Here is a 13,927-nt window from a genome sequence, read left to right as displayed (position 1 = left end):
ATGTACACTTAAACTTAGTTTACATGACCTACTTAAAATAAGTTTATATATACATACTTAAACTGAGATTACGTAGAATCATTGAACAAGGTTGAACTTTTAAATGTACATTTAAATTCAGTTGACATGACCTACTAAAACTAAGTTTACATGACCTACTTAAACTGAAGAGGGATTTTAGGGTGTAACCAAGAAAAAATGAACATGCTTTTTGAAAATTAAATTTTATGGAAAAGTAATTTTGTCATTTTAGGGTGCAACCAGGATTAAACGGGGTGTAATTAGAATTTTTTTTTTTTTTTTTGTCTCAAAAATAAAAGAAATAAAACCGAATGAGTAAGAGCTGAGACAGTTTTGTTCATAAATTAGAAACAAAAACAGTGGGCACAGTGAGTTACAAACACCAACAATGGAGTCACCACCACCACCACCACCTCTTGTTACTTTACCAAAAATGAATGACCTAACAACAAAACAACACAACATAGACGAAATAATAGGGTTTCTAGATCAAAATTTGAAAACCAAACAAGACCTGTTTATCGAATCCACTCAATTTCTCATCTCTTCTTCACTCACTAAACAATGCTCTCAAATCCAATCTTATCTCCTTAACCGCATCACTAAACGCACCGTTTCATGGATTTCTCGCTCCTTCAAAGCTAATTCCTCTTTTCATCAACTCACTCTCTCACTTCAAAATCTCTCTCTCCTCACTTCTCCCCGTCCGTACTCCCTACTGCCATCTTTTTTATTTTTTTATTATTATTTAATACTTTGTTGAGTTGAGTCGACAAAAGCTGATGTATTTCGTAAATATAAAACCTTATGTATTGTATACGAAATATACATTAATTTTTGTCAACTCAACTTCTTTTTATATATAGGAGAGAGTGTAATTTTTTATTGTTAATTCTGATAAATTTTGATTTTTTTTCTTTTCTTTCTATAGATGGAGTTGGTTCTAAGAGATTTCGATGGGTTTTGAGTGACGAGCTTCCACGATTGGCGAAAGAATTGAACCGAGTTGAGTCAGTTCGTAGCTATCTTGGTTAGTCTCTGTTTCTGTTTTATTTATTTTTTCAATTTTCAAAATTGATGCTGAAATTGTAGGTTGGTATCATTTTTTTTTTGGTTGACTCAAGTTATTTATCCGTAAGGCTTAGCTCAATTAGCAATGCTGGACACCTTCACGACCTCGTAGTTGTGTGTATGAGTTTCAGGGGATGTTTGCCACACACACAAGAAAATGTTGTTAGATGTTGGCTATAGTGCTTTTGCATAGTGGAATTTGAACCCATTTCTATTGTTCCGCTATACGTTATTCAGTACCCTGTTTAGTACCGAATATTGTGAAGTACCGACTATAGGCACTATAGCAATGTTGCAGGGCGGAATTTGAACAAACCGCAATTTTCTGGAATTTGCAATTGACAACATAAAAATACAAAAAACTTAAACATCAATTTGACACATCTGGAACACCTAAACTCAACTTTTTAAATGGTTAACGAAGTTCATATATGTGGTTAATGATGTGTTAGATTTGGTTAATAGATACATAATATATCACAACTCATTAATCATCCATTGAAATTTCTATTATATTGTAGTTTTTTAGTTTGTTTTGGAGCATCCTTATAATATTTTTATATTATATTGTAGTTTCTTAGTTTATCTTGTTAGATCAGCTTATAGTTTTAGAGTTTTTAGATTATCTCTTAGGATTAGTTTAATATTACTACTTTTTCTTGATTTCTAAAATTTATTTACGACTATGAGTCTTCTATCCCTATGAGTAGGGATATGTATTTAGTCTTTTGTATCCAATTACAGTTATTTTCAATAGCATTCAAACTCTTATTATTTCGTTCCTCCTTTTATCTAAAACTCATCTCATGGACATGGAGTGTGGTTCAATCCTTCGTAACCTGACATGTCACTAATCTGCTACCTGAGTTTCTGTTAAAGAGTCTCACGTCGGTTGAGAGATGGCCTGAATACATGTTTATAAGCGGGGGCAAATAAGTATTATATTTTATAATAGCAGTTATTGTGTAAGTTATTAGGTAACAAGTAGTTATTGAGTTAGTTATAAATTGTGTGTGAATAAAAAGGAAACCACAGGCTGTTGTGGGTTATTCTGAAAAGTAGAAAGTGGTTAGTTGGGAGGAGAGACCAAGTTCTTGAATTCCCGGAGGAGAGAGAACCAAGACTCTCAAATTTCACGGGAATCTATTGTATTATTAATATTAATTTGTATTTTGGTTCCAGTTTCTATCCCCTTCCTGGTCCTGGTTGGGAGCTGTCTCTACAGGATACGTCCTTGTATTTAGAATGTTATTCAATTGAACATTTTCCTTTTTATTCTTTGTTTCAACCGGTTTCTGCAACATGTATAATATTTCTTGGCCTCTTTACCGTCATCCGCTGCCGCCTGAGAATTTTCCAGAGGCTTATACTACCTCCAGCAAGAAATATTTTCAGCGCGTTCCACACACATGCCAATCTCTGAACCTCTGATTGCAATGTTATCAGTATTGTTCTACTCGACGGTGCTTCATCGGTTCATTCTAGGGGTTGTTTGTTTGATTGAATCACTCGATTAGTGTCGCCATCCGCCTCCTGATCATTGTGTTACTATTTACAACAATCTCTATTTTCTTTGTTTCTGCTGCTCAGGTTTTGACACCTTGTTTTGCTGCCTCTGGTTACAGTGATTTCCATACCTCTATCGTTCCAAATTGGTTCACAGTTATGATGCCACCAACACCACCATTAGTTTTAAGTTTTGTTAGGACTTCAATTTTGGTTAGGCTGCTCCAATACTGTTTTAGTTTGATTTTAAGATGTAACAGCTTCTAGTTGAGGCACCAATACTTTTAACATTTCTGTTTAAAAATAGTCACTGAAATTGAAAATTTTGATCACACTTGTCTTTCTTTAAGGTACTGTTTTGAAATTTTGTGAATTTTAAGTATCAAAGACGAACTGTTACAATTTCAGGAACTAAATTGTTGATTGGATTCAACCCGTGTCCCTATCATAGGTTTCATTAAACTACTGTTTCATGTAATAATGGTTCTTATTTTACTATCCTTTTCTGTTGATTTCTTTGAAATTATAGCATAACTGGCTGACCGTCGAGCATTTCCTTCAAATATGTTTGATTATAGAAAAATTTCATGGTATAGTTGAGCCATGCTTGACGATCGTAATCTATGCTGTGTGTAAAGAAATGCATTTCATTAGGCACTACTATTTTGATTTAGCTACCTGAAAATTTGCCTTTCATTATTTTGTCTCAGAGACTGCTGTACAGCTAGAAGCTTCGGTTGGAGATCTTGAAGATGCTGCTCTCTATGTCATGGCCTGTCACACTGGCAATATGTTTTCATCAAAGCTCTCAGTTTCATCAATTTCTGATGTAAATATTATTCCCATTTTGAGTTAGTAAACGTGTGTTGGAATGATGAGTTAAGTACTCATCATTGGTTTTTATGTTATGCATGAACGTGCTGCAGGATAATGCAAGAAAGCATGACAAGTTGCTTCAGGCCATAAAATCCATGAATGACATTGAGCAAGTGTTGGTCGTCATTGTGAAATTCCATTCTCAATGGCTGTGTCTTCTGAGGTCTGTGGATGTTAGAGTGGATAAAATCTTGGCTGCTCTTCGGCCAAAAGTTTTTGCAGATCATCGAGCTCTTCTTGCTTCTCTTGGGTGGCCACCAAAACTGCTGCAATCAGAAAACGGAAGCGAACAAATCACAGACCTTCCTAATCCACTAGTTCTAATGCTGGAAGATAAAAGAAGAAATTACTCTCAAAGTTTTATAGCTCTTTGTGCTTTACAGCATCTACAAGATAAAAGGGAAGAGAGACAGAATAATAATCTTAAGAAAAGTGAGAAGCGCAATTTACGGCTTTGGTCTATTGATGAACTAGTTTCTCCTATTTCATCGAGGATGGAATACCATTTCGGAAAATGGACTGAGCAGCCAGAATATATGTTTGCTCTGACATATAAAGTTACCCGGGGTTTTATTACAGGAGTAGACGATGTCTTGCAGCCTATTATTGATAAGGCGGGGCTTATCAGTTGTAGTGCAAAGGAGGCGTGGGTCTATGCGATGGTTCAAGTGCTTTCTGGCTTTCTAGAAAAGAAAGTTATCGCTTTGCTTGCTGAACGATACAACGCAAAGCATTTGAAATCTGATGTGTTATCTTCATGGCTTCACCTCGTAGACCTTATCATTGCTTTTGACAAAAAGATGCAATGTCTTGTCAATCTAGATACTTGTTTCTTGGTGGAGTCCGGAAATTTTGAAGGGCCCTCAAGAGGTATGTCAGTTTTATCGATATTCTGTGATAGGCATGATTGGCTGAAGATCTGGGCAAAATTAGAATTTAAAAATGCCTGGACGAAACTTAATACAGAGTTGAAAGAGGAGAAAATGTGGGTTGTTTCTGGCACATGTAAATCTGGGATTGACACTGATCAGGAACATCTGTTATCCACTACAGAAGATCTCAAAGCTCCGCCAATTGCAGACTTCTTCCTTAAAGTTATATGGGAAATGATTGAACGCTGCCAAACTATGCCGTCCCTTTTACCGCGTGCACAATTTATTAGATCTGCAGCAGGAAGATTCATTTGGTATTTCTTTAAGATATTGCTTTTGCGGTTCAAGGCAACTGAATTATCTCCTCATAATTTTGATGATGGTTCCATAGTTAGAGCATGCGGGTTAATTAATGCATCCAGGTATATTTCTATTAAACTTCAAGAATGGAGTGACGCTGTGGATTTTTTGGAGATGAAAATCGCGGAAAATGATTCTAGCAAGAAAAAACTAGATGATAGGATGGATAGTGACTGCTTTTTTGATGAAGAGATAAGAAGCTTGTCTGAAATGGAAACCAACTGGCTTGTGGAAATTATTGCGGTTATTCTTCGACAATTTGAAATACTTTCTTGGGAATATGTTCAAAACAAATATAGCTTTGAGGAAGATCAAGATTATAGTAACCTAGGTGCTTCAAGAGATTCAATCGATTTAGTTGTCTCCAATGATTTTGTTGAAGCTTTAGATGCTTTAAAAAGTTGGCTCAATATTGTGAAGAAAAATCTCAACAAAAAAGATTTCTTAGATTTATGGAGAAGCATTGCGGAAGGACTAGATCATTACATTTCAAGCAGCATTTCAACAAGCGAGATTCGGTTCTCTAAGATTGGGATCAATCAATTTGATGCTGATATGCAAGCTTTGATATTCATTTTCCAGCCTTATTGTGCTCGGCCGCATGCATTTTTCCCTTGTATTAATGAGATTCTTAAGCTTTTGAAGCTAAAAGAAGAAGAGGCAAATATAATTAAAGGGTTACTATCCAGTGAGGAAAGTGGACGTAAATGTTTGCATCTTCGTGGAATTCGTCATCTATCAGTTAACCAAGTTCTTCAAGTTCTTAGATACCGAAACTGAGTCACTTGATTTATGGTATCAAGTTGTTGCAGAAATCTTGGCCAAATAAGCAAATTCTAATAGAATATGCATATGAAATAAGCAAATACAGAAGTCATTACTGGCTGTATGGAAAGTTGTTGGAATTGTGATGTATTGAGCTCTCCCCACAAATGACTGTATGGAAAGTTGTTGGAATTGTGATGTATTGAGCTCTCCCCACAACATGTAAAGTTTTTTGACAAACAACACCTTGCATACAGTCATTTGTTGACGAGAGAAAATGTATGGAACTGTGTGCTGCATTGGCTTAAATGCAAAGCAAACTTGCTGGAACTCAACTACCAGCTGCAAAATCTCAGCTTAGTTTCTAAATGTCGGTAAATTATATTTTCTTTTTTTCCTTTAATTTTCCATCTTGTTTGAAGTATTTGTCATGATTTCTGACTTGTTTTAATTTTGGAAATTGCAGATGAGATTGGTAAATTTCAAAGGGTATTGAATGAAGAATTTCCTGATGCAAAAAATGTGAAAACTGAGTCTATATCACACATCTGTGAGTTAGGAGACTGTCTAGTTTTGAAGCATTGTTCAAACAACTGGAATTATTAATTGAATACCTCTTTTGCTTGATTTTTTTTTTTTTCATTTAAGAGTGCAAAAGGTTAGACATGAGTGTTTGTTGATGCTTGGGTTCAATTTTGGTAAATATCTCCTGTTATACTGTCTAAATCAAAATCTAATCATTTTTCTATTTTGCTTCAATTTATTAAGATTTTTTCATAAGCATATCAATTCTTTTAAGAGCTTAGGCCCCTCATCCTGAGTGCTGTAAGTTGGTACTTGATGCTCAGAATTCTACTTTTGTTGGCTGTTCAATGGTCATCTTATCTCAAAAATTGAAAAGCTTTGAAGCTTAAAATGAAAGATTGGAATCAAACTGTTTTTGGAGATGTTGATTAAAACGTGCAGGAAGATATTGAATGAGGTAATATGGACCTTGATCTGGTGTTGGATTTTCAAGGTGATAGGAATTAGGAATACCAAATTCTCCCAGCAGAAAATTTAATTAGAAATGTAACAAAGCATATATCTATCTTGAAAACTTATAGTGGTGTGTTGATAATGCATTATATTTGGCAGTGCTAATAATGTATGAAGCACGTACACCGGACACGACATTAATACAGATATGTTGACTTCATTAAAATTTTGAGAAAATGACGTATTACTATATAATCATAAGTGCTGGTGTTGGATACGACACGTGTCGAACATCGGGATACACCTTCAATCATGTGTCTGTGCAACAGAGCTAATAATTATATTAATCCAGAGGTAGATAATGTTATACGCACTAAAATATCATTATGGGGGAGGTGCATAAAACGGTCTTTAATAATTCAGATGATGCTGTTGGTTTTGATGATTTTAAAGTTTTTTTCTCGGTATTTTTTGGGATATTGTTTTTCCGCACGGTTGTTCTTCTAAGAACTCTCTTTTCATAAACCTTCTTAAATTTGGTTTTTAGTAGAACATATTTTTCATATCAGTAACAACTTATTCAAACAATTTTAATGTAAATCATATTGTTGCATATTTACTAGAACACGTAACATGTCAAAAAGTTTATTAGAGTATGTACAACTTCTCAAGTGAGATGCTTCTTTGCCAGCACTTCTTTGAGCAAGAAAGATCTTTAGGCTTTTGTTTGAGAGTATGGAGGGGAAGGGAAGAGAGGGCTTTAGAGGGTGAAAAATATGGAGAAATATTTATATTTTTTAAGAGAATGATAAATTAATGTTTGTGATTAATAAACTTTTTAATTTTAAGATTTTTTTTTTGAAGTGGTAAATTTTTTTTTTAAGAATATTAATACAACATTTTGTAAAAAAAATATATTATAATAACATAAATTAAATTTAAAAGAGTCCCGTGAGCATATTATATGCAGGGGCCGGAGTTCGAACCCCGGACACCTCATTTATTCATCTTATAAGGTGAATTCTAGCCATTAGACTATCTGACAAAAAAAATAATAAATAAATTTTAAAGATTCAAATAAACCTTCCAAAATCCTCATCTAATACAATTTTTTAGTTCTTCAAAATAAAGAGAATTTTGTATTATGAAGCAAAATAAACCCACAAAGTCCTTCCCTTCTAATGTCATTTATTTCTTTTACTTGCTCGTTCATTTTTTCCAAAATCATCATCTCTCTTTCCTTCCAAACTCGCAAACAAAGCCTTAACCTATAGATTAGGTCTTTGAGTAAGAGCTCGAAAAGAAGCTTCGAGTAACAATTAGTTCATTTCCAAAAACTTTTCTTTAAAAGTTTCATGACAGAATAGACACGATCTGGGATAATATCAATTGTTAATTAATAAGGCAAAAGTAGATAATGTAGATATCTCATAACAAATCATCAATTTATTTAGAGTAACCCTTGATTTTTTTACCTTACACTTTACTCAAATGATGAATGACAAGTTCATTTGATTTGACTTATTAAAAGATGCTTAAAAAATATAAAAAATAAAAAATAAATGAATATATGTGGAATATATGGGATATATTTAGGGCAGATTCTCCTGAAAAATAAAAAGCATAGTATATGGAAGATTGAATTGAAGGTAACCTAACCTAACAGAATCAAAGAGAAAACCCATCCATCATTGATCGATCAATCATCAATTTTAGGGTTTGTTGAGTGAGTTTGTGGTAATGACAATGGCGGGTCCAGGGCAATTGAACGTGATTGAATCACCTTCGCGTGGATCTCGTAGCGTCGATTGCTTTGAGAAATTGGAGCAAATCGGCGAAGGCACTTATGGGTACTTTTTCTTCATTCAATTCTCTTTTTTTGATTTGTTTCTGTATTCACTCATCGGAAGAAGAAAAAGAACAATCTTATGTATTTAAAAACCACTTGCAGTATGGTTTATATGGCTCGAGAGATCGAAACTGGTGAAATTGTTGCTCTCAAGAAAATACGTATGGATAATGAAAGAGAAGGGGTATGAATATGAATTATGTATTTTCAAACATTTCATTCCGATGTGCAATTCTGTGTAATTAATTAATTATACTGTAACTTATGTTTGTCATTGTAGTTTCCTATTACTGCTATACGCGAAATCAAAATTCTAAAGAAACTACATCATGAAAATGTTATCAAGTTGAAGGAAATCGTTACGTCTCCAGGCCCCGAGAAAGATGACCAAGGAAGGCCAGGCAAGTTATTCTTTTTCATATGTTAATCAATTGCTTTATTTTACAGTCGCATATTGTGCTATACTGTTTCGACTATATAATATATGGAAAATGCTAAAACCCAATTGGGTTGGCCTGATGGTGTTGGTTTGAGACGTTGGAGTGCTCCTCCCCAAGATCTTAGGTTTGATTCTCCCCGATGTCAATTTAGGTAATTTAGGTGGGCTAATCATTTTTGCACTAACCCCACAAATATCAAAACGGCACTGGATCCTAACTGCTACAAACTCTCCACTGTTATATTAATTAACCGTTAATATAAATATGATGCGTCAAATCCAACTGTCATAAAGCAAATAGCGAGTCACAATAGCCTTGCTTGTTTCATTACTCGGTGGGTCACAAATTCACTCACCTTCTATCTCTCTCATCTTCCCTTTTCATTATCTCTTTAAACAAAACATCTTTGTCACAAACTGCATAACATAAACATAACAACCTTGCTTGCGTTCATCCCTGTTATTTGCGGTGACCTTTTTTGTCTTTTCACTCTCCCTATTCTCAAATCCAATCACACGGTCCATCATGTCACTTTCGTCTTCCTCATACCCTCTCCAACTTCCCTTTATTTGTTGAGGCCGTTGCATGAGAAATTGGTGTGGAGTCTGTTGTTCCGTCATATGGTGATACTTGAGGCCAATTCTTTCTTGCTTGAAATATATTTTCAAATGAAATTGGTTGATGGAAACCAATTGATGAGATAGAAATAGCGACAAGCTTAGCAATGGAACAAGTCTCGCAACAGATTGTGGTGCTTGCAAAACTCATATGGTCAATGGTAGACATAAGTTTTCTTTGTAAAAAGATATAATATTTTCTTACCATTTATATTGTGAGAAACAAATAAACCCACACTTAGGAAAAGGAGTAGAAAAGGAGTAGAGTACACATGCATTTGTCGAAATTCGTCGGCAAAGGAGTCGTGCTATATAGCGCTACTCATAATATTATACATACCCACTACTTGCCTTTGGATTATTTTATTTTTTATAACTTCCTGCCTCATTTTTTGTTTATCATTTGGTTTTGAGATTGCGCAGATGGAAACAAATACAAAGGGGGCATATATATGGTCTTCGAATATATGGACCATGATTTAACAGGTCTTGCGGACCGGCCTGGCATGAGATTTACTGTCCCCCAGATTAAGGTATGCCAGTTGAAATGTAAATTTATATACTAATAATTAATATTATATTGATTCTTGAGTTATTATTTTCTTTCAAAGTGTTACATGAGGCAGCTTTTGACGGGACTTCACTATTGTCATGTCAATCAAGTGCTTCATCGTGATATCAAAGGTTATCTTTTGTTGATTTCTTCCAAAGTGTTACATGTCCAAGATCTTGATTTTTATTTTAGGTCTTGCCAAATCTGTTACTCGCATGTGATTTATTTTGTTTCTCTGCAGGCTCAAATCTTCTCATAGATAACGAAGGTAATCTGAAGCTGGCAGATTTTGGATTGGCAAGGTCATTTTCAAATGAGCATAATGCAAACCTTACAAATCGAGTCATCACTTTATGGTACAGGTAATTTATCCTGATTATATCATGTCTCTAGTGCTGGGTTTAATATTAGTATTGCCTAAGTTAATTTGGGAGGGCGGTGTTATGAAATGGCCAAAGGCACACATTGATTTATTTCATCATGTATTTAGACCCCCTGAGTTACTATTGGGGACAACAAGGTACGGGCCAGCTGTTGATATGTGGTCTGTTGGGTGCATTTTCGCTGAGCTTCTGCACGGGAAGCCCATCTTTCCTGGAAAAGATGAGGTTAGCGATACTTCATATATAATCTTGAGCAGAGATAGGGGTAAAGTGTTCAATGATTGTCTTGAAAATTTATTTTGGCCAGGTTTGGTGTAATCCTTTACATTTTCAGAACTCACTTCAGCAATGCATTATATGGAAGAGATTTTTAATATCACTTTCTCAGCCTTTCTGTCTTTATCTTAGTGGCTTTGTAGTTATGGTGCCAATCTGAATACTAGTTTACGTCTGAAAATGTTCATTTTATTAAGTAGATAAATGATGTATGTTTTTCCATTATATGCTTAAACCAACTGGTGATGTGATTTATATATTTCTCACAGGGCTAGATGGCATAATAATTACAATGTCTGGCATGATTGCTAGATCTAACCTACTCAATATTTTTACTGTGGAAAGTTTACAGTGTATAATTATCTTTAATACAACTTGAGGGTAATGCCTGTTTTCTTTGTAACTATTGTAGCCAGAGCAATTGAACAAGATTTTTGAGTTGTGTGGAGCACCGGATGAGGTGAACTGGCCTGGAGTTACCAAGACTCCTTGGTACAATCAGTTTAAGCCATCAAGACCGATGAAAAGGCGTCTGAGGGAAGTTTTCAGACAGTAAGTATCTGATTATGAGCATCATTATTCATATATGCATTTTTTATGCTAAAATTAATGAAATGTTGTATTCTCTTTCACTATCTTTTAGTTTTAACTGATTAATTAATCTGAATGGCTTTTGTCTGTGACTTGAATTCTAGTTTTGATCGCCATGCATTGGAATTGTTGGAGAAGATGCTCACACTTGATCCAGCTCAGGTATATCACTTCATCAACTGTGGGTCCTATATATTAATTGCTAATTAAATGTATACTTGTTATTTTACATGGTTACGGGTCCATGCTATTACAGTTTATCTTAATTTATTCAACCTCTTTAATTTGATCATGTTTATCAGTAGTTTGTCTACCATTTCAGTATTATGCACCTTGTTGCCAACTTGCGTTTTGAGCTTATGATAAAATGCTATACATCTAGTTTGGTTGAGTGACTTTTGTAATGTGATCAAAATCTGATAACTAGTTGATAACATAATGTTGGTGACACATAAGAATGAATTGGGTTGTGTTCTTTTTAGGTGTATCCGATGGCAATAATATCGAGCATGCTTTTATGATGAATAATTAATTTCTTGATTTGTTCATTTAATTTCTTTGCCATAGAGAATTCCTGCCAAAGACGCACTTGATGCTGAGTACTTCTGGACTGATCCATTACCATGTGATCCCAAGAGGTAGACCTCCCATGCACTTGAGTTTTTCATTTTCAAAATATAAATAAGTTTACTTTTCTGATCTTCATGTGATGAATGTCCATTATTTCCTTCATCTCCCAAGATTTTTGTATCCATCAATAAATTATTTTCTACTCTGCTTCTTCAACTCATTACTACCCTCATATGTTATCCTTAGTTTACCCAAGTACGAGTCATCACATGAGTTTCAGACCAAGAAAAAGCGTCAGCAGCAACGGCAAAATGAAGAAAATGCCAAGCGTCTTAAAATGCAGCATCCACAGCAGCATACCCGTCTTCCTCCGATTCAGCAGGGTGGACATGCCCAAATGCGGCAAGGTCCTAACCACCTTATTCATGGCTCTCAACCAGCAGGTGCTGCAGGACCTAGCCATCATTATGGGAAGCCTCGAGGTCCCTCAGGTGGTCCAGGAAGGTATCCTCCGGGTGGGAACCCTAGTGGGGGATACAATCATCCAAATCGTGGGGGTCAAGGAGGGGGTGCCGGTTATGGCAGTGGACCATATCCTCCTCAAGGGCGGGGGGCACCTTATGGGTCTAGTGGTATGCCTGCAGGAACTGGTGGTGGTCCTCGTGGTGGAGGTGGCTTTGGAGCTCCAAATTATCCTCAAGGTGGTCCTCCATATGGTGGATCGGCTGCTGGTCGTGGGAATCGCAACCAACAGTATGGTTGGCAGCAGTAGAACATTTTCTTATCACAGACAGTTAATATTATTGTAATATGGTGATGCTCCATGAGATGGTTTATGATAAGGAGTGATAGTAGGATGAGAGATGATGGATTGAATAGTATTTGGGAAAATTATATGTTCTTTGTGGATTTTAGATTGTTTATATTACAGTATGATTATTACTTATCTGTATGGAAGCCTTTGTGATAAAATGAAGGGGAACAAAACGAAACGGAGATTTTATTCCATTGTTTCAGTAATCTATAAAAAAAAATATAATAAAACTCATTCCATCAAAAACTGGACAATTGAACAAGTTATAACATTGTTTTTTTATGAAATTTTAATATTGATTAAAAGAAAAAGAAAAAGAAAAAATATAACTGTTTATTGCTTTCAAATTATAACAAATCAAACTAATTATGATTATCTATTTCAATGAAATCAACAATATAACAAAAAAAATTAATCTAAATTTTGGTGGGACCCTTCCTGAACCCTGCGTATGCGGGAGCTTTAGTGCACTGGGTTGCCCTTTGCCCTTTTAATGACACCAGCAACAATTTTTATTATAGAAAAATTTGTTTTCAAGGGTATAATTGAGATAATAAAAAAGTAAGTATAGATACACTCATCTAAGTTGTTACACTTTTTAAATGATAAAGTAAAAAATTGAACATTTATGTTTGTTACACTTTTATTTTAATATTTAAATTTATTTTTATCTATTTGTTACATATGTTATTTGTATTGAAAATTGTTGACATTTTTAGAAAGAAAAATCCAACCCAAAAAAGCTAAAAGGGGTAATTTTTTTTATATATAGTATAAATTATTATTATTATACTAGCAAAAAGAAGGGCACTCACGTGTCCGTCTTTCCGCTCTTTTTATTGCGCTGGCATTTAATTATGAACCGTGTTTTTTTTAATGAAATTTTGATTTTAATTAAAACTAAAAATATAAATGTTTGTTGCTTTTTAATTATAACAAACCAAATTCAACATAATTATCTACTTCAATAACACAATATAACAAAAATATATAATCTAAATTCTTTTTTTTAATGACATCAACAACAATCTTTATTATAGAAAAAATAAATATTAATATATTGTTCACTTCAAAACAACATGTATTATGCAGAATCAACTATATATGTTATCACATCGAATTCCCTCAAATAAGACGAGTCATTACATAAAGAATGAGGTCCATTTCGTGACACTCATCTTATATGACGGAGGTAAGACAATTGATGTAGTTGGAAAGTGCAATCCCTACCTAATCACGATCTTCAGGCGGAATCAAACTCTGGAGAATATCTTTAGTTAATCTCAGTAACGTTACACACAAATCGATCCACGGTAACATGTTGTGGTCCCAAAACATGTTCGTCACGTCGTCGTTCCTTAATTTCATCCAACTGAATGATATTC

The 13,927-nt window shown here is 34.6% G+C and overlaps 2 protein-coding genes across 2 annotated transcripts; both read left to right on the top strand.

Moving 5' to 3' along the window:
• The first annotated feature begins 354 nt into the window (after positions 1–354).
• Positions 355–6,219, top strand: LOC25488856 (RINT1-like protein MAG2L). Its single transcript, XM_024780004.2, has 5 exons — positions 355–725; positions 953–1,051; positions 3,309–3,427; positions 3,525–5,841; positions 5,938–6,219. Exons 1-4 carry the CDS (start codon positions 410–412, stop codon positions 5,484–5,486), a joined length of 2,496 nt encoding a protein of 831 aa, XP_024635772.1. The 5' UTR covers positions 355–409; the 3' UTR covers positions 5,487–5,841; positions 5,938–6,219.
• A 1,834-nt stretch (positions 6,220–8,053) lies between these two features.
• LOC25488855 (cyclin-dependent kinase C-2) lies at positions 8,054–12,736 on the top strand. Its single transcript, XM_013604009.3, has 11 exons — positions 8,054–8,299; positions 8,401–8,482; positions 8,579–8,699; positions 9,779–9,888; positions 9,967–10,039; positions 10,150–10,270; positions 10,399–10,516; positions 10,980–11,119; positions 11,263–11,320; positions 11,726–11,796; positions 11,975–12,736. The coding sequence occupies exons 1-11, from the start codon at positions 8,190–8,192 to the stop codon at positions 12,498–12,500; spliced, it is 1,530 nt and encodes a 509-aa protein (XP_013459463.1). The 5' UTR covers positions 8,054–8,189; the 3' UTR covers positions 12,501–12,736.
• Positions 12,737–13,927: the final 1,191 nt, after the last annotated feature.

This window comes from Medicago truncatula, chromosome 3, assembly GCF_003473485.1.
Source record: "Medicago truncatula cultivar Jemalong A17 chromosome 3, MtrunA17r5.0-ANR, whole genome shotgun sequence".
Lineage (NCBI taxonomy): Eukaryota > Viridiplantae > Streptophyta > Magnoliopsida > Fabales > Fabaceae > Medicago > Medicago truncatula.
This window is presented reverse-complemented; position numbering and strand designations above follow the sequence as displayed.

Excerpts from the sequence above, each read along its gene's own strand:
- LOC25488856 (XM_024780004.2), top strand. The coding sequence starts at position 410 with ATGGAGTCACCACCACCACCACCACCTCTTGTTACTTTACCAAAAATG. Across the intron at positions 726-952 it reads CTCTCTCCTCACTTCTCCCC|ATGGAGTTGGTTCTAAGAGA; the intron begins GTCCGTACTCCC and ends TTCTTTCTATAG. Across the intron at positions 3,428-3,524 it reads CAGTTTCATCAATTTCTGAT|GATAATGCAAGAAAGCATGA; the intron begins GTAAATATTATT and ends AACGTGCTGCAG.
- LOC25488855 (XM_013604009.3), top strand. The coding sequence starts at position 8,190 with ATGACAATGGCGGGTCCAGGGCAATTGAACGTGATTGAATCACCTTCG. Across the intron at positions 8,300-8,400 it reads ATCGGCGAAGGCACTTATGG|TATGGTTTATATGGCTCGAG; the intron begins GTACTTTTTCTT and ends AACCACTTGCAG. Across the intron at positions 8,483-8,578 it reads TGGATAATGAAAGAGAAGGG|TTTCCTATTACTGCTATACG; the intron begins GTATGAATATGA and ends TTGTCATTGTAG.